Below are 21,920 nucleotides of genomic sequence, written 5' to 3'. Positions count from 1 at the left end.
CTCATCTTTCAAGATCCAGCTCAAATGTCACCCACACCATGAGTCTTTATTATTTTATTTTTCCTAACAAGGTGCCTTCCAGGTAAGAGGTATCAGCTGCATTTTGTAGACAAGGAACAAAGTTAATTCCTCCTTTCTACTCCCAGACCACTTTGTTAACAAGGCTGGCACTTATTTCTTTGTATTACAATTTTCTCTTTCTTTTTCTGTGTCTCCTTGTAGAAGTGCAGGGCTATGACTTTTTCATATTTTTAACCCCAGGGCATATCGTTTGTCACTGTTGTTTAATCGTTAAGTCGTGTCCGACTCTTTTTCGACCTCATAGGCTGTAGCCTGCCAGGCTCCTCTGTCTGTGGGATTCTCCAGGCAAGAATACTGGAGTGGGTTGCCATTTCCTTCTCCAGAGGATCTTCCCAACCCAGGGATCAAACCCAAGTCTCCTGCGTTGACAGGCGGATTCTTTACCACTGAGACACCAGGGAAGCCAGGGCATATCATTGGTGCCTGCATATAGTAGGTGCTCAACAAATACTTAATACTTGAATAAAGAAAATGCCGCAATTCATCAATCCTCCAGTCTCATCTCAGTCTGCACTTTCTACAGTGGGCACCAATCTCCCCAGCTCTCCAGGAACCTTCTCAGTTGGTTTCACGTCGTCAAAACAGCAGCAGGAAGCATAACTTCAAGGGCAGGAACTCTTGATTCCTAGTGGAGGAGCTTTTATCCAAGATGGTGTCATATAATGAGAATCAAAACATGTTTTCAGAGGAAGGATTTCATGTGCCCGAATTAGGAGAACATTTTGTAAATGTTCCAGATGGGCTGAGATGTCCTGATACATACACATTATCTTGCTCAATTCAGTAAGGATTTCAGGATCACATGCCTGGTAACAAGTAATTAGGTCTGTAATCTCAACTCCTCCCCAGGCCCCTAGGTACAAGTCTGGGCCCTTGGGCCCCTGGAATTCAAGCAGATACAAACAATGACTAAAGGATAAAGGAGACTGATGTATGAAAGGAAGATTAGGAAACAAAACCCTTGTGACTCCAGGAGAGGTAAGGATTACAGAATGAGGAACCAGATCATGATGTCATCATGCAGAGATCATCCTTGCCAAGGGGAGGAGAGGGCAAAATGAGGTCACCTCCCCATGTGCCAGCTTAACCAGGCAGCCAGAAAGGCTTCTTCACAGTGTTCCTGGGGACATCGAGAAGTTTGAAAGAAAGGACCATTTGTCAAGTTAACTTACTAAGCCTACCCCCACAAGAACCCAGCCCTTAACTAATCTTTAACCTCTAGACTTTTCAGGAATCTTTCAGACATAATAGGGACTTCCCTGGTGGCTCAGACGGTAAAGCGTCTGCCTGCAATGTGGGAGACCAGGGTTTGATCCCTGGGTCAGGAAGATCCCCTGGAGAAGGAAATGGCAACCCATTCCAGTACTCTTGCCTGGAAAATTCCATGGACAGAGGAGCCTTGTAGGCTACAGGCCATGGGATCGCAAAGAGTCGGACACGACTGAGCAACTTCACTCACTCATTCAGACATAATAGAGAAATCTTGAGAATAGGGTGGGGGAGATAGACTGCCTGTGACACTGATCTCCTTGGACAACGGCTGCAGCACCACCCCCCCACCCCGTCTGACCCTTGGCCCTGTAGGCAATCACAGCATGTGACTGAGGGGAGAGAAGGTACTTTCAGTCTCCTGGTACCCCAGGTTAGCCTCCCTCACAGCAGGCTGAAACCTGAGCTTCCATCCCAAGAGGAAAGGTCAGTGAGGAAAGGCAACACTTGCCAAGACCCTGCCTTCCTCAGGCATTCTGTCTCTGTCTATACCCAGAGTGCTTTCTGTTGCTGAGGGCTATGTCCCCGCTCTCTTTCCAGCCAGATCTTGAGTTCTGCATGCTAGAGATACAGTGACCTTAGGGAAGCCACATGTAGATGGGGATGAGGGGCAATTGCAGCTTGAGATGTCAGAGTCTCCATCCATCCATCCATCCATCCAACCGTCATCTACAAAGAACCTTACTAGATACCCTGGTGGGGGGAGCTATAAATAAGACACAAGTCCCTTCCTCTCTTTAGGAAGTTCACACTGTAAGAGGGGAGATGGCTGAGCTAAAAGATCACAAAGCAACATGATGACAGTAGAGCTCTTCACAGAAGCTTGGCAGGCATCCACACGGAGCCCCTAGGTCAGCCCAAGGAAATCAGAGATGCTTCCTTTTTCTTTTCGCCAAGCCCCACAGCTTGTGGGATTTTAGTTTCCCCCAACCAGGACTCAAACCCGGACCCTAGGCAATGAGAACTCAGAGTCCTAACTACTGGACTGCCAAGGAATTCCCCAGAGATGCTTCTTATAGGTGAGGAAGATCCTAGCATTAGAGAATTTTTATAATGTGAGGCTAGCTGGACAAAATAAACAGGAAGACACAAGATGGGTTCTTGTGCGTTGTAATCTGACTGCGTGGAGGGTTGCTGCTTCTCTAGAGGGCCCCATGGAATCCCAGGTTTCTCTGTATTTCTTGGGCATCTTCTCCTCTCTTTTTCTTTTGTTTCCTGGCTTATAAAAAAAAAGGGACGGTGAAAGGTTATCAAGAAGATGAGACTTCAAGAAGATGCTGAAGTCAGGGGTTGGTTACTTAATCTGCCCCGTTTGAAAACCTTAATGTCAAGGTAATGGGGGAGAGACAAAAAAAATGAGGCAGGCAGGAGGAGGGGACTCAGAACCCAGTAATCTCTTACCCTGCCCAGAACCCAGGGCCTGGTAACTGCCATGTAGGTGGGAAAGCAGGGCTCAGCGCTTTCTGCCCTGGGAAATCTGTAGGACCAGCAGAGAGGCAGAATCCTTGTCAGACCCATGACAGTGCCCGTGCCGATCTGGGACGTCCACGTGAAGAGGGTAGGTAAGCTCCTGCTCCCTAAGAGAAGGTATCCCTCACCGCAGGCCAGTCCTGATCCTCAAACTCTGATTCCCTCACCCCAGGCCAGCCCTGATCCTCACACTGTGATCCCTGGGGAGTCACGAAGCCTCTGTTTCACTTCTCCCTCTGACAAGACACCAGAACTCATTGGGCCTGTGGTGGGCAGACACACCACCTCAAAGGTGTCAACATTCTAATCTTGTGAATGTTGCCTTACAAAAGGAATTTCACAAATGTGATTAAGTATCTTCAGGTGGGGAGATGATCCTGGATTATCTGAGGGGGCCCCGCCTCCTTATAACAGGCAGGCAGGAAGTTCAGAGTTACAAAAAGAGATGTGATAACAGAAGTCAGAGACGGAGAAAGGCTTGAGTGCTCACTTTGGTAGCACACACACTAATAAATTGGAATGACCAGAGAAGATTAGCATGGCTCCTGTGCAAGGATGACAAGCAAATTCATGAAACATTCCATATTTTTATAGAAAACAAATTTATGGTTATCACAAGGGAAAAGGGGGAGAGGGATAAATTTGGAGTTTGGGATTAGCAGATACACAGTACTATATGTAAAATAAACAAGTTCCTATTGTATAGTCCAAAGAACTGCATTCAGTATCTTTTAATAAACTATAATGGAAAAGAATCTGAAGAAGAAAATCTGTAACTGAATCACTTTGCTGTATACCATAAACACAACACTGTAAATTAACTATATATATTTCAAGAAAAAAAGAGAGAGAAGGAGAGATTTAAAGATGCTATGCTTCTGGCTTTGAAGATGCAAAAGGGGCCACGAGCCGAAGAATACAGAAGCTGGGAAAGGTGAGGAAACAGTTCTCCCCAGAGCCTTCAGTGGGGCCTCAGCCTTGGACACCTTGAGTTTAGGACTTCTGACCTCTAGAACTGAAAGGCGACACATCTGTGTAGTTTTAAGCCACTAAGTTTATGGTAATTTGTTACAGCAGTAATAGGAAATGAATGCAGGGCCAGACACCACAGAGAAAGACAAGGACGCAGGGGAATAGCCTTCACGAGGCAGCGCACGCCAGGGCCCCAAAGGAGTGCCTGTCACAGGCCTCACAGGACACCAGTTGGGGGTGGGGGGCGGAGCACCGGGAGCAGGCAGCGAAAGTGAGGTCACCAATGTGCTAACCTGGTTGGCGAACTTCCACATCACATGCTGTACATGATAGCATCTCAGCTCTTCCACCTTCTCTTTCTCCCCTTGGTAACTCAATACAGGAGTAAACAGGCTCACCCTAGGGTAACTCTATCTGTGCACTTCCTCTCAGATAGATTCAGGGCAAAAGACTCTTCATACTCCTTCATCCATCCTGGGTTCTCCCCCAGCCTCCTCCATAGTCCATACAGCAACAGGCCCATGTGCACAACCCAGACGCACAGACACACAGGCCCAAGAGTTACAAACCTCTTTCAAGGCCAGTGGAGTGCTGAGATGTTCACAGACACGAGTCCTTTGTTCTCTGTCCCCAGAGTTTGGTTGGTCTCCTAACTTTACGGACCAGAGGCTACAATCAAAGGCCATAAAAGATGTCACTATGGAGAGCCAAGAGATGCTCAGGAGTCGAGAGTCTAAGTTCATTTTTCCCTGCAGAAGGGAAAGGGTGGCCCCACTGTGTGCTATCTTGTCGCGGATGCCTCCGCTCTGCAGCTTCCCCAGGCAGAGTCCACCCCAACTGACTCAGGGAGTCGAGGTGCACAAGATCCAAGGGTTACAAAAGTTGGAAGGAAAGAATAGGAAAACATTTGGGAGACAATTTTACCTTAAATTAGTACATTATAGACTACCGGTAAAAGAAGCAATTTAAAATCAATCTCTCTAGTCCATTTTGAAACAGAACATCAGTGAATCTTTAACGTAAATAAATAAATCTTCCTTCAGAAAATCCTCTAAGGATGAATTAGGGGATTGTGGGGCTGGTCTTAAGTCCCTAAGAGCATCACAGAGCCAGGGCTGTGACTTTATCCCTCTTCCCCTCAGCTCTATCCAGCAACACCTTGCGGGTAGAGGACCACACGGGTTTCTGGTGTCTCTGTCAAGTACAGATCAAGCCAATAGAGCTCAGAGCAACTTGTGTAAGGAGTGAAATGGTAGCAGTGGGGGTGGGGTTGAGCAGGTCTGAGGAGCAGAGGCAGAGATGGCTCCCTCGGAGGGACATGGCAGCCTGGGCAAAGTAAGAATGAGACAACATAGAACTTGAAGAACCCAATGGCCATGATGCCCTTCCCAACATGGTCACTTACTCTCTGGACAAGCCAGTCAAACTCTTTGAGCCTCCCTTCCCTATCTGTAAAATGGCAAGAAGTATGGTCCATTTTAATGCCACGAATATGCTCTATAACCGGTGTATGACTGCACAAAAGGTTACATGGTTATCCTTATTGTTCATAAGCTAAGAAACTGGAACTCAAAAAGAGGGCATGCTTTGCTCAGGATAATGCTGACAGTTGGCGGCAAAGCAGAGAAGATGGGAAAGGGGATGGTTTGGTGGGTTCTCGAGCCACCATATCACACATCAGGACCTACCCTGCAAAGCTGCATTGCTTCTCCCTTCTTGCTTCCTCCTCTATCCCTGATCCTTTGCCTCAATTTCTCATGTCTCAACCTTTTTCTCAGCAGGATGCTCACCCACAAATCACCTGCTCTGGGGTCCTTCAACCCAAGCTATCTGGAAGAGTGGGCACAAAGGTGGATTAGGGGGCTACAGGAGTGGTGAACATAAGGTCAAGGCACTGCACAAGGAGCCCAGATGTTCAAGCTTGTCCATGTACCTTGGTTGCACCACCCATTCTGTACAGGAAGGAGTGTCCTACAAAAAGCAAGGAATGCTGATGTTGCTGCAGCTGCTCTACTCATCAGGTCCAGAAAAGAAGGAAACTTCTCTGTTCTTCTGCAGCCAACAGTGCACACACAGCCATTAACAACACTGCTGGCTAGGGTGATCCTGAGATCCTGTAACGGCCTGATGCACAGTAGGTGTTAATATGTACTGAATAGAGGATGGCTAGATGGACAAATCAATTCAGAAAATACTGAGGCTGCACAGGGCCACTGTGCTTCTCTAGAGAGTAAACATCAGGGTTTTTATATCAGGGGACAACCCCATGAAGCAGGGTGGGCAAGTACTGCTGATGCTAGACAGAGATGGGGGAGGGTACATAACACGGCTGTTTCTCCTTCCCCCAAAGAGCTCACAAAGCACAAGCTATCCCCACCATGACCACTGGATGACTGTCTTTAGGACCTCCCTTGCTTTTGGATACAGGATTCTGGCTTCTTGCTCAGCTGGTCAGGCAAAGGGTCATTTCGTATCTTTAGCAGAGGGCTAATGAGCACTTTCTCACATGGATCCTCAAACCACTCTCGTTCCTTTAGTCAAGCCAGCTTCTGCTCCATGAACCACACTGCTCTGGTCTGATGGGTGAAAGTCAGGAAGAAGCCATTTGGATAGGGGTCTGGGTTGACTGTTATAAGAGCAGTGCTGAGAGTGACACAGTTGGGGCTCACTTATAGATAGGTCTTGGTACTGAAGGGAGAGGTCTGTACCCTACTACCCAGAGGCATGGTTCCAACCTCAGGGGCAGTCAGAGAGACCCAGAACCTCATCTTATATGTGAGTGAAGTAATATTCTAACTAATTAGTGCCAAAGACAGGACTACCCCCTTGGGTCCCCGTCCCTCCAATTCCCAGTTGCTTATTCTGCCACTACACCGGCCTTTCTTAAATCACATGCACATCATTCTTCTCCTCCCATGCCCACATTCTCTCCCCCTTGCTCCTGTCAGTGGTACCCATGGCCACTAGGGGCTCTGGGTCTGTCACCTGAAGATGCTGGCCAAGTTGCTTTCTGGGCAGCAGGAAGTAAGATGCCAGTGTGAAAAAGGGGGAGACTAGGATGGCTGTTCCTCAGAAACCAGTGGTTTTGTGTTTGCCGGTCCCCCAGGGCTTGGAAAATTATTTCCCACAAGCAGACTTTCTTTTCTGCCTTGTGTTCCCTCCTGTGGTCCCTTATCAATGTCACAATACATTTCTCTCCAACTCCGGGAACTCCACTTGGATTTCTTGGTTTTGCTGGCTCATTCTTTACTCAGGAGTGAGCTAGAGGCAGCTTAGCAAGGCTTGTTTTCCTTTAGCATTTCCAGAACCTGGGCTCTCTTTGTCTTTTCAGATAAGAGAAAGCAGGCAGTAAAAATGCCCAGCATGGCCAAAGTCCATAAAGACAGGTGATGAAGGAGAGAGGGAAAGATCATGAGAGACACAGCGGGGATAAAGAAGGAGGAGGAACAAAACACATCATTACTAGTGAGAGAGAGAGACCATGCGTGCGTCAGCGAGCTTGAGAGGAGCAGAATACAGAAAGAAGGTCAGGACAGAAAAAAGAAAGATGGAATGTACTAAAGCAGGCAGCTGCAGAAAGGGAAGCTAGTGATGCCACTTGGTAGAAATCAGAACACCCTGTTCCCCTCCAGAGCTTCAAAATAAGCACCTTTCTGGGATGGAGCTCCCCAGCCCTCTGATGCAGCCGTAAATTTCACCTGGGTCATGGGCCTGCCAGAGCACTGATTTCTTGGCCTCACATTTTGCTGGGGCATGCAGCCTCCTGCCATGTACTGGCCTGCTCCCCTACTCCCTCCCTCTGGACCAGGAGCAAAAGGGGTAAGGTGATGCCCCTCCGACAGGTCCTCAGGGTGGTGCCCCCAGCCAGTGACTTCAATGCCTGCCGCAGGGGGTGTGGCTCCGCTGAGGTCTGTGACAGGCTGGACCCAGCTCTTTAGATGTGACTGGGCACGTGTTTCTAATTGTGGAAAAGCTGCTTCCCTTGGCCTGACTTACTTCAGCCGTTTCCAGATCCAAGGAGGTAACCGGTGCCGGCTGCCGGAAGACACTGACAGGCGAAGAAAACACCGCAGCCCCGTTTGAGCTCTAAGGCACCCGACCTCGAGACTCGGATAAGATTCCAGCTCAGCCCACATAGGCCTGCCTGTCTTTCCTCCTCACAGACCTCAGAGAGGAAATTGAGGTAGGAGTTCAGAGACACAGAGCCAGCTCTCTGAAATCCTGGGCTCACCCAGAGTCAAGACATTTTTCATACGGGCTCAGGAGCTATTATAAAATCTCATGTCTCTGCCTACTTACCACAAAGGTTGGTATTATCACAGGAGTGAAGGACTGGTGAAAGACAAAACCGTGAAAAGGAAGCAAAAACAACAACATCAAATGCAGTTCTTTCCTATCAACAAAGCTTTGATTCCAGCTCTGGGAAGGTGCATAGTGGGGCTTCGGAATAGATCTTGCCTACCACGCTACAGCACGTCTTCCCTTCTCCAGCCCTTTTCACCTCGAAGCACCAGCATCATTTTGGAAATCTCAGAAGCCCCTCTAAGGACAGATGTGCTGAGCCTGTGGCAGGGCTTCTCACCTCCAAGGACAAACAAGCAGCGGAGGAGGGGTGCACCCCTATGCTGGAGCTTGTGGACATCCGGATTCACACAGCTCTTCCTGGACACTTCCAGCTGAGCTCCTGCCCATGCTACCCCACCCCCACCCCTTCCTTTCCTGGCTCCCTCTTACCCTTCCCTCTTATTCTGATCCCTCCCTGCCAGTTGTTGGACCTGAAGTTTCTGCTGAATCACCATCTAGTACTTAGTTCAGCCAAGAAACCCAAACACCCAGCTCAGCAGTTTACAAGAGCTGAGTAATTCTTCAGCATTAGCTAAACATGGCTCCTGAACTGGGGTGGGGGAGAAAAGAAAAACAGAAGACACAGGGAAAGCAGGGGAGACAGAACACACTGTGCTATGCTACCTGGAGGAGCCCCGTTTAAGTCCTACCCATTAAAGAATACACAGAAGAACCATGAGAAAAAGGTCTTCATGATGCAGATAACCACGATGATGCAGATAACCACGATGGTGCAGTCACTCAACTAGAGCCAGACATACTGGAGTGTGAAGTCAAGTAGGCCTTAGGAAGCATTATATGAACAAAGATTAAGTGGAGGTGATGGAATTCCAGCTGAGCTACTTAAAATCCTAAAAGCTGCTGCTGTTAAAGTGCTGCACTCAATATGTCAGCAAATTTGGAAAACTCAGCAGTGGCCACAGGATTGGAAAAGGTCAGTTTTTGTTCCAATCCCAAAGAAGGGCAATGCCAGAGAAAGTCGAAACTACTGTACAATTGTGCTGATTTCACATGCCAGCAAGGTAATTCTCAAAATCCTTCAAGTTAGGCTTCAGCAGTACCTGAACTGAAAACTTACAGATGTACATGCTGGGTTTAGAAAAGGCAGAGGAACATCTACTTCTGCTTCATTGACTACATGAAACCTTTTCATTGTGTGGATCACAACAAACTGTGGAAAATTCTTAAAGGGATAGGAATACCAGACCACCTTACCTGTCTCCTGAGAAACCTGTATGTAGGTCAAGAGGCAACAGTTAGAACCGGACATGGAAAAACTGACTGGTTCAAAACTGGGAAAGGAGTACATCAAGGCTGTGTATTGTCACCCTGCTTATTTAACTTATATGCAGGTGTGTGTACACATGTGTGCTAAGTCACCTCAGTTGTGTCCAACACTTTGTGACCCTGTGAAATATAGCCCACCAGGCTCCTCAGTTCACGGGATTCTCTAGGCAAGAATACTGGAGTGGGTTGCCATGGCCTCCTCCAGATCTTCCCAACCCAGGGATCGAACCTGAGTCTCCTGCTGCTTCTGCATTGCAGGTGGATTCTTTACTACTGAGCCATAGAGCAAGCCCTAATATGCAGGTACATCATGCAAAATGCCGGACTGAATGAATCACAAGCTGAAATCAAGATTGCCAGGAGAAATATCAAGAACCTCAGATGTGCAGATGATACCACTAATGGCAGAAGTGAAGAGGAACAAAAGAGCCTCTTAATGAGGGTGAAAAAGGAGAGTGAAGCTGGCTTAAAACTCAACATTAAAAAAACAAAGATCATGGCAACTGGTCCCATGACTTCATGGCAACTAGAAGGGGAAAAAGTAGAAGCTGTGACAGATTTTCTTTTTTTGGGCTCCAAAATCAATGCAGACGGGGACAGCAGCAACGAGATTAAAAGACCCTTGCTCCTTGGAAGGAAAGCTATGACAAACTTAGATAGCATATTAAAAAGCAAAAATATCACTTTGCTGACAAAGGTCCATATAGTCAAAGCTGCTATGGTTTTTCCAGTAGTCATAAAAGAACGTGACAGTTGGTCGGTAAGTCCCTTGGACTGCAAGATCAAACCAGTCAATCCTAAAGGAAATCAACCCTGAATATTCATTGGAAGGACTGATGCTGAAGCTGAAGCTTTGGCCACCTGATGTGAAGTGCTGACTCATTTGGGAAAGACCTTGATGCCGGAAAAGATTGAAGGCAAAAGGAGAAAGGGGAGGGAGAGGATGAGATAGTTATCTAGCATCACTGACTCATTGGACAAGAATTTGAGCAAACTCCAGGAAATAGTGAAGGACAGGGGATTCTGGTGTGCTGCAATCCGAGTGGTCAAAAAGAGCTGGACATGACTTAGCAACTGAATAACAACAACATTACAAGACATCCCTCCTGGCCTCCAGCCTCCATGACTGAATAACAACAACATTACAAGAATCTGCCCTCCAGTGCAAGGGACACAGGTTCGATTCCTGGTCGAGGAACTAAGGTCTCACACTGTGGGGCTAACTGAGCCTGAGAGCTCTCGAGCAAGTACACTGCAAATATTGGAGCCTGTGTGCTCTACAGCCCGTACTCTGCAACAAGAGAAGTTTGCGTACTGCAATGAGAAGCTCTGGTGCACCACAGCTAGAGAATAGCCCTTGGGCCACAATGAAGAGTTCGTGTGCCACAACCAAGACCCAGAGCAGCCAAACTGAAAATAAATAAATGAGTTCTAAAAACTCATTACTTTTCCAGCCCAGGCCTGAAAAATTCAAGCTATTTCATACCCCAATTCTCAGGGCCAAGAACAGTATGGGGCACATCATGGCCCTTGATAAATGTTTGCTAAAGGAACAAAGGATTGTGATTCTCATTTATATAAGGCTGCCCCAAGGTCTCAGTCCCCTTCTGTTGTTCCAGAGAAGGCTTTTGAGCAACATCCTGGGTGGATTAACGCCCCGAAGGAAAACTTCCAACCAAAGACCCATTCAACATCTCAGGGATTTGGCAAGGATGTGGAAGACAGAAATAGAACACACTCACTGTAAACTGCTCATCACAAATGCTGGAGACAGTTAAGTAGAAACATATTTCATTTGAAACATTTTTAATTTTGATTTGTAGATAAACTATATTTCTCCGGCTTAGCAGTCAGTCAGTCACATGGCCAGCTGACTCTGCTTCTACCTCTTCCTTGTTTTTGTCACCTTGTAACTTTGTTTTTATTTTGGGCCACCACCTATTTGGCCTGGAAAAATGCTTAGCCTGCTGACTTATCTCCCTGCCTCAAGTGTCATGCTCTTTTCTTCACTCAAATGTGGATCTAATCACGTTACTCCTCTGCACAAAATCCTTCAGTGGTTCCTTGGATGTAGACTGCTCTTCTCTGCACGATACCTAAGGTCCTTTAAGATCTGGGTCATGCACATGAAAATCTGGCTCATGCGCACCTCTTCTGCCCTATCTCCTGTCTCTCTCCTAGGCTCTACCCATACAAAAGAACTCTCTTTTCTCCAAGGACTCGTTCGTTTCTCGACCCCAAGTCTTGACTATGCTCTTCCGCCTACTCACTGTTCTATTGTATGCCCAGATGGAGGCCGTGGGTTTATCCTCCTAGACTTAGCTCAACCTGGAAGCCTTCCCCGGCGCCCCTCTACCAACTCTGAAGCAGCTTTCTCTGTGTGGTACACACTTTTGTCATCATACTATATTGTAACTATTTGTAATTCCATCTTTTCGCTAACCTTTAATATCTTCCAAGATTCTGTATAAATAAAGTCACTCAAGATAGGAGCTCAATGTGATGATTAACTGATGGATTTGCAGTTTCTTTTTTTCTTGGAAATCCATGTGAACATGATTTGTTCCATCTGCCAGAAATCCAGTTAGGTGGGTTTTGTATTATTATACCCAGTTCATGGCTGAAATTTTAGATTGGGACTGTGAGGTCTCTGTGTCTGTTTATCTATTTGTATATGTCTATATGGGGCTTCCCCAGTGGCTCAATGATAAAGAATCTGCCTGCCATGCAGGAGACGGGGTTTCGATCCCTGGGTCAGGAAGATCCCCTGGAGGAGGGTATGGCAACCCACTCCAGTATTCTTGCCTGGAGAACCTCATGAACAGAGGAACCTGGCAGGCTGTCGTCCATAGGGTCACAAAGAATCAGATATGACTGATGCGACTTAGCACACATGCATGCACATATGTCTATACACATATGTTATAGATGTGTGGTATTTTCTACCTCCAAATGGTATTGCCAAAATTAGTTTGTAAAAGAGCTCTATTTAACTGACTTAAAGAAAATCAGGTGCTTATTTAAGTTCTCAGAAATATAATAGAAACTAGCCCTAATGAATTTCAGCTTCATGTGACCTGGGAAAATACTCAGTATTAAAGCTAGTCTAAAAAAAATTAAAAAAAAAAATAAAGCTAGTCTAAGTTTGTCAGTTTAATTAATACAGACATGTCTTTAGAGTTATCAAAATTAAGAATAATCTTTCGTTGTACCTAAGTTACTACAGATCAAAGATGACCATGTTACCTCTGTTACAAATTTGGTCAGCAAGAAAAATAACTTGAGATGATGATTGACTTTGTCTAATGTCTCATCAAGTTTTTATGAGTAATTTAAACATTAATTGTTGGAAACAACTAAATTAAATAAATGTAAATAGGACAAGAGTTTTTAGATAAACTCTTCAATAATTTTTTTATGTTTTATGGTGTGCCTACTTAAAAACAGTTTGTCTAGTGCTTGCCTTGGCAGCACATATACTAAAACCGGAATAATACAGAGAAAATTAGCATGGCCCTTGTGCTAGGATGACCAAAAAAAAAAAAAGTTTCTCCAAATCTTTTAGTAATTTAAAACTTTGGAGTTTTGCTAAGTTAAATGATGGGGCTTCACTGAATGTCTTTATCACTTCCAAGTAAGATAAAATACTGAAACATTAACTGCTAAACTAGTCTAAATCTTCTGTCTTATTACAGAAACACTAAAGAGGTTTGTGTTTATTAAAAACATGTCTTGTACCACATTGGAAAAAAGCATTATATTATGAGGTAATGTATGTTTTTAGAAATTATGGTATGCATTCATGAGTTTGCCAGTCCAAAAAAGTAAACAGAACAAAACACTGTTATAACAGTTTACAATTGCTTAACAAAGATGAAACAGTTATCTTTTTTTTTCTCCCTATCTGATGTCTCCAGTATGTGGAAAGTCAATGAGTATTCTTATTTTCATGGCAATATAGCTAACTGTATAAGTTCAATAAGAATCTGTTCTCCCTATAACATGATACAATTAGAAACATTGGTTACGTTACCAGGGCTTTGACTGGATTGTCAGATTTGAGAGAGACACGCATAGAATTAGATACGACCAGACAGCTTTAAAGAACTAAGATTGACTTCATGGAGCCATAAAGCTCTTTGGAAAGACAAGCTGGTACCATGACTTCAGGGTTCCCATCAGCTTTACCTGGTGAGTAAGAAAGATTCCTTCTTGGCAGGTGCAAGAACCTCAGGATAATTTTAGGAACCTCAAGGAGACAAAAATTCACCCAAATTCATAGGTATTACAGGTGAATCTAATGTCATGTTCAGTGTGGCTTCCTGGTCCTGAGAGGCAATTAAAAGTTCAATCTGGTGATTCCTTATGAAAAAGTTCCGGCAAAGCATGCTTTTAAAAGCCTGGACTTATGAAATAATCAGGCAAAGTTTAATAAAACTAAATTTATTTTACAAACAAGTTAGTCTTAATTTGGCTATCTTTGGTAAAGATGAAGGTGATTTTAGAGAGAGAAAAAAACTTACGTTCAATAGAAACTATAATACATATTTATGGACATTAGAATCTAATTCTGTTAATCACTTTTGAGGTTTTGTTTTTCTACCTGTAAACTGGACTAGATCCTGAATTCTTCTAGTTTCCTCAAATATTTGGCTATAACTCCCCAAGTAAGGTTTTCAATTTTTCTCTCATTTCTGACTTGAAATCACTGAGAACCAAAGCTGTTGTTTTCTTGAAGATTATGAACTGGAACTGAACAGCCTGATATACACTTAAGAGAGCTCACATTTAGATAGTCTTTGTGCCTGTTGCTTTGCAAGTCATTCAGGAAGTTTACCTGAATACCAGATGACATCACCAGAGACATTTCAACCAGCAAAAGATGCTTAGAGCCTAACCTCTAGAAGTCTCAGCTGGTGACTCTCAGGATTCAGACACTGGGTTTATAATTTGCTCCAGCCATCAATCTCTTTTCTTCTTTGTCTCCATAGAAATGCCTCTTATTAAATACCTGGTTGCTTATACTCTGTAGGCCTAACTTTCAGTGCCCACCTATATCGCTGCCTCCTGACATTAGTAACTGAACTGACCTACTGTTAGGATTAAGTGATTGGTTCAATGAGATATAAAGCAGTCTATCAACTCTGGACTGTGAAATTTCTAGAGAAAGTTTCAAAGGCAAGACTGTAGGGGACCAAGATGTGCCACCCTAAAATGTCTCTGGCATGCAGATTAGTTCAAGCTGCAAAATGATCAAGGCCCACAAGACCCAGGAAGAAATTCTGCCCTTCCCCACAACTGCTTAAAAATAATTTAGATAGAGGACTGTTCCTGGAACATCATCACATCATCACCATCACCAGAGATCCTGTAAAATACAGGCTGGGTGAGGGGGAGATTAGAGATTAGAGTCCACTTTCTGTTCCATTGTCTCCACCACCCCCAGCAAACATTTACTTTTCATTTTCATGTCAATTACCTTCCTCCCTTTGAAGTCCTAAACTTTTATACCAACATTCTCTTTTGTACCATCTTCAGGTATTACCATCAGGTAAATACCATCTTCAGCTAAAGTGAGGGTTTTGGCCATTTGGGCATATACTCACTTTTTCTGGATTTCTTCTAAGTATACATGTTAGTAAACTTTTGTTTGATTTTTTTCTTTTTAATCTGTCTCATGTCAATTTGGGCTTCCCAAGTGACACTGGTGGTAAAGAACCCGCCTGCTAATGCAGGAGATGTAAGAGACATGGGTTTGGTCCCTGGCTCAGGAAGATCCCCTGGAGGAGGGCATGGCAATCCACTCCAGTATTCTTGCTTGGAGAATCCCATGGACAGAGGAGCCTAGAGGGCTACAGTCCTTGGAATCGCAAAGAGTCGGACAGGACTGAAGCGAATTAGCATGCAGCACGCATGTCAATTTAATTCTTAGACTAGCCCGAAGAACCTGGATCGGTAGAGGAAATTTTCTTCCTTTCCAACACTCCCAAGGCTGATGAGACACTCATAAGCTTTGGGGACCAGAGAAGGGCAAGAAGGCAACCCTGTCCAGTTAACAGAGGTGATATGTATAGTGCATGGGGATAAGACGTTTAGGGCTGGAGAATATGAAACCTCAAAGGAAAACGAACTGAGAAAAAGGGATTTAGAAGTTAGGAAGGACCGCTGAATCTTCTCATGTCAAGGGAATAATTTGCAAGAGATTTTCAAAACAACACACGCAAGTATCTATCAAAGCATCTGGAAACTTTCTGAAGAGGAATCGCAAAGCAACTGAGGGTTAAAAGTAATACCAACAGTGAAAAGCCCTTAACCTTTCAAATCACTCAAGAAAGAAGGATGAGAAATCTGAAGCTCTGGAAAACTAGCTTCTCAGGAATCACAACAGACAGACAGAAAACAAGATAAGAAGTTTTTTTGTTTCTTTTGCTTGTGAAATGCATGCAAGTTACACTTTTCTCCTCAGGGGGAAAAAGGAGAAGGAGCTTCTTTTGTACAAGGCATTCAGGAAGAGGGGGACTTGAATGAGAAGAAAAGATTCCAATTCAGACGCGGCATGTAACCCCAGCCCCAAAAGAGAGGAAGGAGATCTGGAGCTGCCTGAGTAAAAGGTGGCCCAGTCCCCAAGAGAGAGGGGACAAACAAATCCTGAAGGAAAAACCACAGTTAGGGAGGAGGATGTACAAATGAGGTACCTTAGAACACATTCCTTCTGTGTCACTGGGACCACTTTGTTTATAACTAGGGACTCAGGTAGTAGCCACCGAATGTGGCTAAACAAAGAAAAACACAAGCTGCAGAAGTAACCTGTCAAAATGTATGTCTGTACACTCACATGTGAGCATTGAGAGATGCATTTTACTTAGAATTATAAGGATACCTGTCCACTGTTACCAGGGCTTTTGGGCAGAGGAGAGGGGTAATGACAAGAGGAGTCTTTCCTGGTCAACTCTCTTTATATACTGAGTCTTTTACTTTGAGAATATGGTCATTTACTTATAAAATAAGAAATGAAGAAAAGAGGGAAGGAAGGAAGGCAAGAGAGAAAAATAACCAAGGAAATCACAAAAGGAAGGTACCAAAACCAAGTTTTAATCCCTCCCATTCTCCTAACTCCCTCCTCCCACTGATATGCTTGCTCTGGAGAAGGGAGAAAGGCTTTTCATTTAATTAAAATATAAAAGATTTTCTTTTTTTACTGCCTGGTGGCTAGGGATATTCTGCTGACTTAGCAGTGAATAATCAGCTTTGACCTAAATAATAGAGTAACTCAAAGTGGCAGTTGCAGTTGCATAAGCTTGAGCCAAATCTGCAGTTTCTTCTCTCTCCCTCTCCTCCCCCCATCACTCCCTCCAGGCTCTGAGCAGGCAAGCCAGTTACAGCAAATTCTTTCCACCTTTCCAGCTCTGGTCATTCCTTCCATCATTTCTCACCCGATCTTTTCCAAAACTCTAGAGTGTCTTTGTGCAAGGAGTCACCCACCTAGCCTTAGTGAGTTTGGGGAATGCAAAGAAAGCAGTGGGGTCTGGCTGCCTGAGGAACTCTGCTCTTTCTCTCCGAGGGAACAGGCTGAACAGTCTCAGGGTTCTTGACTTCTAGATGAAGGGTAAGGGTGGCCTTTAGTCTGAGACACTTAAGCAGTATCAGCAGAAAAAAGGAAGCCATGTCTGTGTGTACAGACGCTGATACAGCAGTGGCCAGCACTCTGTGGTCCCCCTTCCCACCCCCACTAACCTGTCTGATGGCAGAAACAGCCACTGTTCCCACATTCCCACACCCTCTTCCCCCTCCTCTTACCTCCCGCAGTTCCAGATCCAGCCAGCAAACAAGGACCAAATGACTATGCTTGTGACTACCCTCAGTGACTAAATAGGACCACGAGTTGCCCCACACTGTGGTACGAACACTCTTGTCTCAGGCAGTCCTTGTCACAGCAACCTACAGCACATGTGCGCTTGCACCCCCATCTCACAGGAGGCAGCTGGTGACCTGGTCAAGCGCTGGCTGCAGTTAGAAAGTGGTGTGGAGATGCAGGCTCAGGCAGCATGGTTTTGGATCCCACATTCCTCTGCCTCCAAATTAACGAGCACAATGAATATGCTCCAAACAAGTACGCTGACCTCACAATAACACTCGCCTAGATGTGGAGTCTATTCCAGGGCTGAACACCACTGCCAAAGTGGGCACACCTGCCAAGAAGATCACCACTCAGGTCCCACCCCAGCCCCAGGGTGGGTGAGTGACCCCTCCTTCCCCTTCCCACCAGCAGGACAGAAGGAAGTGTCAAGACCTGGGAAAGAGTATGACCAGGATGGTCAATGCCCTGAGCTGAGTGATGTGTGTTGGAAGGTATGGGAAGGCAGGGACAAAGCGGACTCTGGAAGAGGAACCTCTGAAATAGTCCAAATATTTACTTTAGAAATTAGGTATTTTTGGTTAAAAGATATAACATATCCCAATCCATTGAGATCCCTGATGATCAGAGATTAAGTGTTGAGACTTCTAGAAATACAGATTGCCAAGCTTCTCTATAAAACCTCTCTAAGAAACTCCCCTGGTGGTCCAGTGGTCAAGACTCTGCACTTCCAATGGAGGGGTCGTGGGTTCAATCCCTGGTTGGGAAAGTTCTGCATACTGCGTAGCACAACCAGAAAAAAAAAGCCTCTCTAACCTACTGCAGCTCATAGCGACCTTTTCCCCTTCTCAGATTTTTTGCTGCAATTGAATTCCAATCATGGAATCTGCCTATGACGTTTCTACCTAGTTAGAAAATTCATGACAGGTGGAGAGCATGGATGTGGCATTTGTTTTCTCCCAACTCACACCTGTACACTCTCCTCACAGAGAGGTTTAAGATGTGAGCTGGCAGGTGGAGGCAGAGGTGGAGAGGCCAGAAAAGTCTTCCCAAGAGCGGCAGTGAGCCTCCAGCATGGTGCGTGTGCTGGAAAGAGAAGGAACAATCTTGGCTAATTCACTTGCCTGGCTCCACTTCCTTTTCTGCTCAAGGAAAATGTAACACTAGCCCAGCTTACCTTATGGATTTGTCGTGAGGCTTGGATCAGATAACACATATGAAAGTGCTTCATATATAAGTAAACCCTGCCAGTGAAAAGTATAGTTCTTCTGAACAGCTAATTTTCTTCTTTTTAAAAAAACAAATAATCATATGTGGAGGGCTTCCCAGGTGGTGCCAGTGGTAAAGAACCCGCCTGCCAATGCAGGAGACATAAGAAACACGGGTTTGACCCCTGGGTTGGGAAGATCCCCTGGAGGAGGGCATGGCCACTCACTCCAGTATTCTTGCCTGAGAAATGCCATGGACAGAGGAGCCTGGTGGGACTCGTAAAAAGTCAGACACGACTGAAGCAACTTAGCATAACACAATTATATGTGGAATCCATTTGTCCACAGCAGGCATATTGGAAATTGAAAAGTAACAAGGCATAAAAACAAAAGGAGCAGAGGAAAATAAAGAAATATATAAATAAAAGGAGAAGAGGAAAAAAATAACTAAAAGGAGAGGAAAGAAAGAGGGAGAGAATGGAGAACCAGATCATGAGGAAGACACTGTCCTCAGCGAGGCCCAGATGGTACTTACATAAGCAGAGGGCAGCGAGGAGGCGAAGGCCAGACTCTGGGGGGAAGCAGGTGGGGAAGAGCGGCTGCAGCACGTAGTTGGAAAAGGTGAGGGCGATGACAGCCTGGTTGGTGGGGTAGATTACCAGCACCGCGATCCACAGCCTCAGGAACCTGCAGGGGAACCAGATGGAACTTGAGCCAAGATAGGAATTAAGACCCCCGGCCCCACCGCCAGGCATGGCAGGGATTCAGAAGCCATCAGGGGAAGTCTGGGCAAGTCATCGAGCAGTGTTAAGAGAGGCAGGTGGGCTAAAGGGATGCTTTTCCTTGTTGTTTTCTGGGATGCTGAGGAGCCCTGCCCCTGTCTGAACGAGACACCCAGCTCTCTGTACTGACAGTAAATTGGTTTAACTAGTTCCAACCAGTGTCTTAGTGTTCCTTCTCTCCTCCTGCTCCTTTCATCGTTTCATCATCTCTTCTCTACCACTCTGGCCCCCAGAAGCCACTGGTGGAAAAGAAAATCTGCAACCCCAGAATCTTCACAGTCGGGGTGTGCTAAGGGTGTGGCCAGTTGAATGAGTATTAAGTGGGTGCACTGAGTGGAGTTTGAAGAAGTGTCCTCCATACCCTTGGGCTCCTTGGTTAGAATTGAGCTCTTCAGTATCTGGGCTGTGGGGGCTGAGAAAATCAGGGACACCACCTACTTATTTTTCAGGATAAAAGGGCTTTGTTTTTGTGATGTGCTTTCCCTGGGCATCTCTAATCACAGTTGTCATTCAGTTCTACTTGTTCTCACTCATACAATCTTGCTCTCTAAGGTCAACAGAGATTAAGGGAATTCCCTGGTGGTTCAGTGGTTAGGACTCCACACTTTCACTGCCAAGGGCCCAGGTTCGATCCCTGGTCTGGGAACTGAGATCCCACAAGCCACAAGGTGCAGTAAAACAGAACAAACAAAAACCCTAAACAGAGGTTAAAACTACAGCCTGGTTCCTCTGCCACTCTGAGGGGGATCAAGGGGACACAGGCTGAACTGGCAACCATGACGTGGAGGAACCCCAAGCTCGCACCCTCCTCAGCACACTGGACAGCCCTGGCCTTGGCTTCCTAGACCACTTAGTCCCCCCACTATTCTCTTACCCGGCCAGGCCTCCAAAGATGTCCTTGACATAGGAGTAGTCACCTCCAGATTTGGGGATGGTGACCCCGAGCTCAGCATAGCACAGGGCTCCCACAACTGTGATAAGGCCTGTCACGATCCAGATGATGAGAGCCAGGCCCACAGAGCCGGCATTCTCTAGCACACCTTTGGGCGAGACGAAGATTCCAGAGCCGATGATGTTCCCTGTGAAAGGCATCGAGAGTAGTGGGGAGACGAGGGAGTCAGTACAGTTGGCAGACCCCGGCACGGTGGAGGCGGTCTCACCTTTGATCTTAGGCAAATGCCTTTGGGATGCACAGATCCCCTCCGGGCAGGTATATCTAGCAATAATTCTCCTTAGCAGGGGAAAGACCAGCAGACAATGGACATGGAGGTCAGGAACTGGTCGGGTATTTTATATGCGTCACGTAAGCATCAGGACAAGCCGATGGAGTCAGACATCATTTCTCTCATTTTACAGAGGAAAGTGAATTGCCTAAGTCTACACAGTAGTAAATGGTAGTGCAAATTTAACTTCCAGGGCGCTCCGACTGGGCCAAATGTAGTCTAACCAGACTGGTGACAAATGCCTTACTTAAGGCTGGCTGGAAAAGGAAAAGCTGTAAAACGGGCAGTTAGAAAGCTTTAAAAATGAGCTGAAGGGTAATACCTTTGGACAGACTGTGGTCATACCCCGTGTCTGGGGGTTTCCAAGACCCACAAGTATGGACAGCACTCCTGGAGGCTGGCCTCTACCCCAGACACAATAGCCCCACCCTTGGTGAGGAGCATGAAATAACCCTAAAAAAAACAGCTCTTGTAGTTTAGGAGTTGTTTGTCGGGACGCAATATGTGCAAAGCTCTATATTCTTCCAAAGGTCATTCCCCTCCACTGTTTCATGTGCCTCTCACAACAACTTCACAGAATTCAGGAGGAGAAAGGGCAGGTGTTCCTATTTCACAAACCAAGAGACTAAGACACAGAGGGGTTAAGTGGCTTTCTCCAAATTCCACAGCTACTGATGGGTAAAATTGGATCTAGAAGTCAGTCTCCTGATGCTTAATCCAAGGGTTCTTTCCACTAATCCACATCGGTTCTGTGTATAAGGGGTTAGTCTGCTTGCGACAGGTGAGGCTGGCCCCAGGGACTGAATGTTGGCTGCTGGGATGTGTGTGTGCACAAGGGAGGAACAGGAGTGTGGGGGCAGCTCCTGGGACGTTTCTTCCCAAGCTCTCCATTGTCCATATCTTACGACTCCAGGGGTCAGGGAACAAGGGTCAGGTGCTTTGAAAGCTCCCTCTTCCTCTTCATGCCCCACCCCACTGTACCAATGACAGCCTGAGGGAAGAAGCAGACACTAAATGGATTCAAGTCAAAATGCAGAGCTGGAGTACTGGAGGCCAGTTGGATTTGACTGTTCTGAATTCCTACCATCTCTCTTTAGTGGTCTGGAACCAGTTCTGGACAGATCGAGATGCAGACTATGGGATTTTATGCTCAAATTAAAAAAACTGACTTTTAGATCTCAATCACAGCTCAGCCTCAATCCAGTCCTGAAAACTTTCACTTCTAAACCAAAATTCAATTTTTAATTCCAGACTGTGCATCCAGGTTATTTTAGTCAAAGGGGAAGAGAATATTCTCATCCTGAAAGCAGTAATATTTCATTCTTTTGGGATGTAGAATATGCTGCCCCTTTTCAGACTAAAGAACTGCTCCTTGAGATGAGTAACGAGACAGGGGAGGGGCCAGGAGGAGCCTAGGAGCAGCTACAAG

The 21,920-nt window shown here is 45.7% G+C and overlaps 1 protein-coding gene and 2 non-coding genes across 3 annotated transcripts in view; 2 read left to right on the top strand and 1 right to left on the bottom strand.

Moving 5' to 3' along the window:
* Window positions 1–21,920, bottom strand: part of SLC7A8 (solute carrier family 7 member 8) — a 53,101-nt gene that overhangs the window by 17,444 nt on the left and 13,737 nt on the right. The window contains exons 3-4 of the mRNA XM_005895433.3: window positions 20,143–20,347; window positions 19,022–19,173 (exon numbers count right to left, since the gene is read on the bottom strand). Of these exons, the coding sequence (XP_005895495.2) occupies window positions 19,022–19,173; window positions 20,143–20,347 (357 nt within the window). The remainder of the gene's footprint in view (window positions 1–19,021; window positions 19,174–20,142; window positions 20,348–21,920) is intronic.
* Window positions 3,303–3,410, top strand: LOC138989679 (U6 spliceosomal RNA). Its single transcript, XR_011465922.1, has one exon. It is a non-coding gene; the product is annotated as a U6 spliceosomal RNA (small nuclear RNA).
* LOC138989678 (U6 spliceosomal RNA) lies at window positions 12,879–12,985 on the top strand. Its single transcript, XR_011465921.1, has one exon. It is a non-coding gene; the product is annotated as a U6 spliceosomal RNA (small nuclear RNA).

This window comes from Bos mutus, chromosome 10, assembly GCF_027580195.1.
Source record: "Bos mutus isolate GX-2022 chromosome 10, NWIPB_WYAK_1.1, whole genome shotgun sequence".
Classification (NCBI taxonomy): Eukaryota; Metazoa; Chordata; class Mammalia; order Artiodactyla; family Bovidae; genus Bos; species Bos mutus.
The sequence above is the reverse complement of the archived record's forward strand: the minus strand, read 5'-3'. Positions and strand labels throughout refer to the sequence as shown.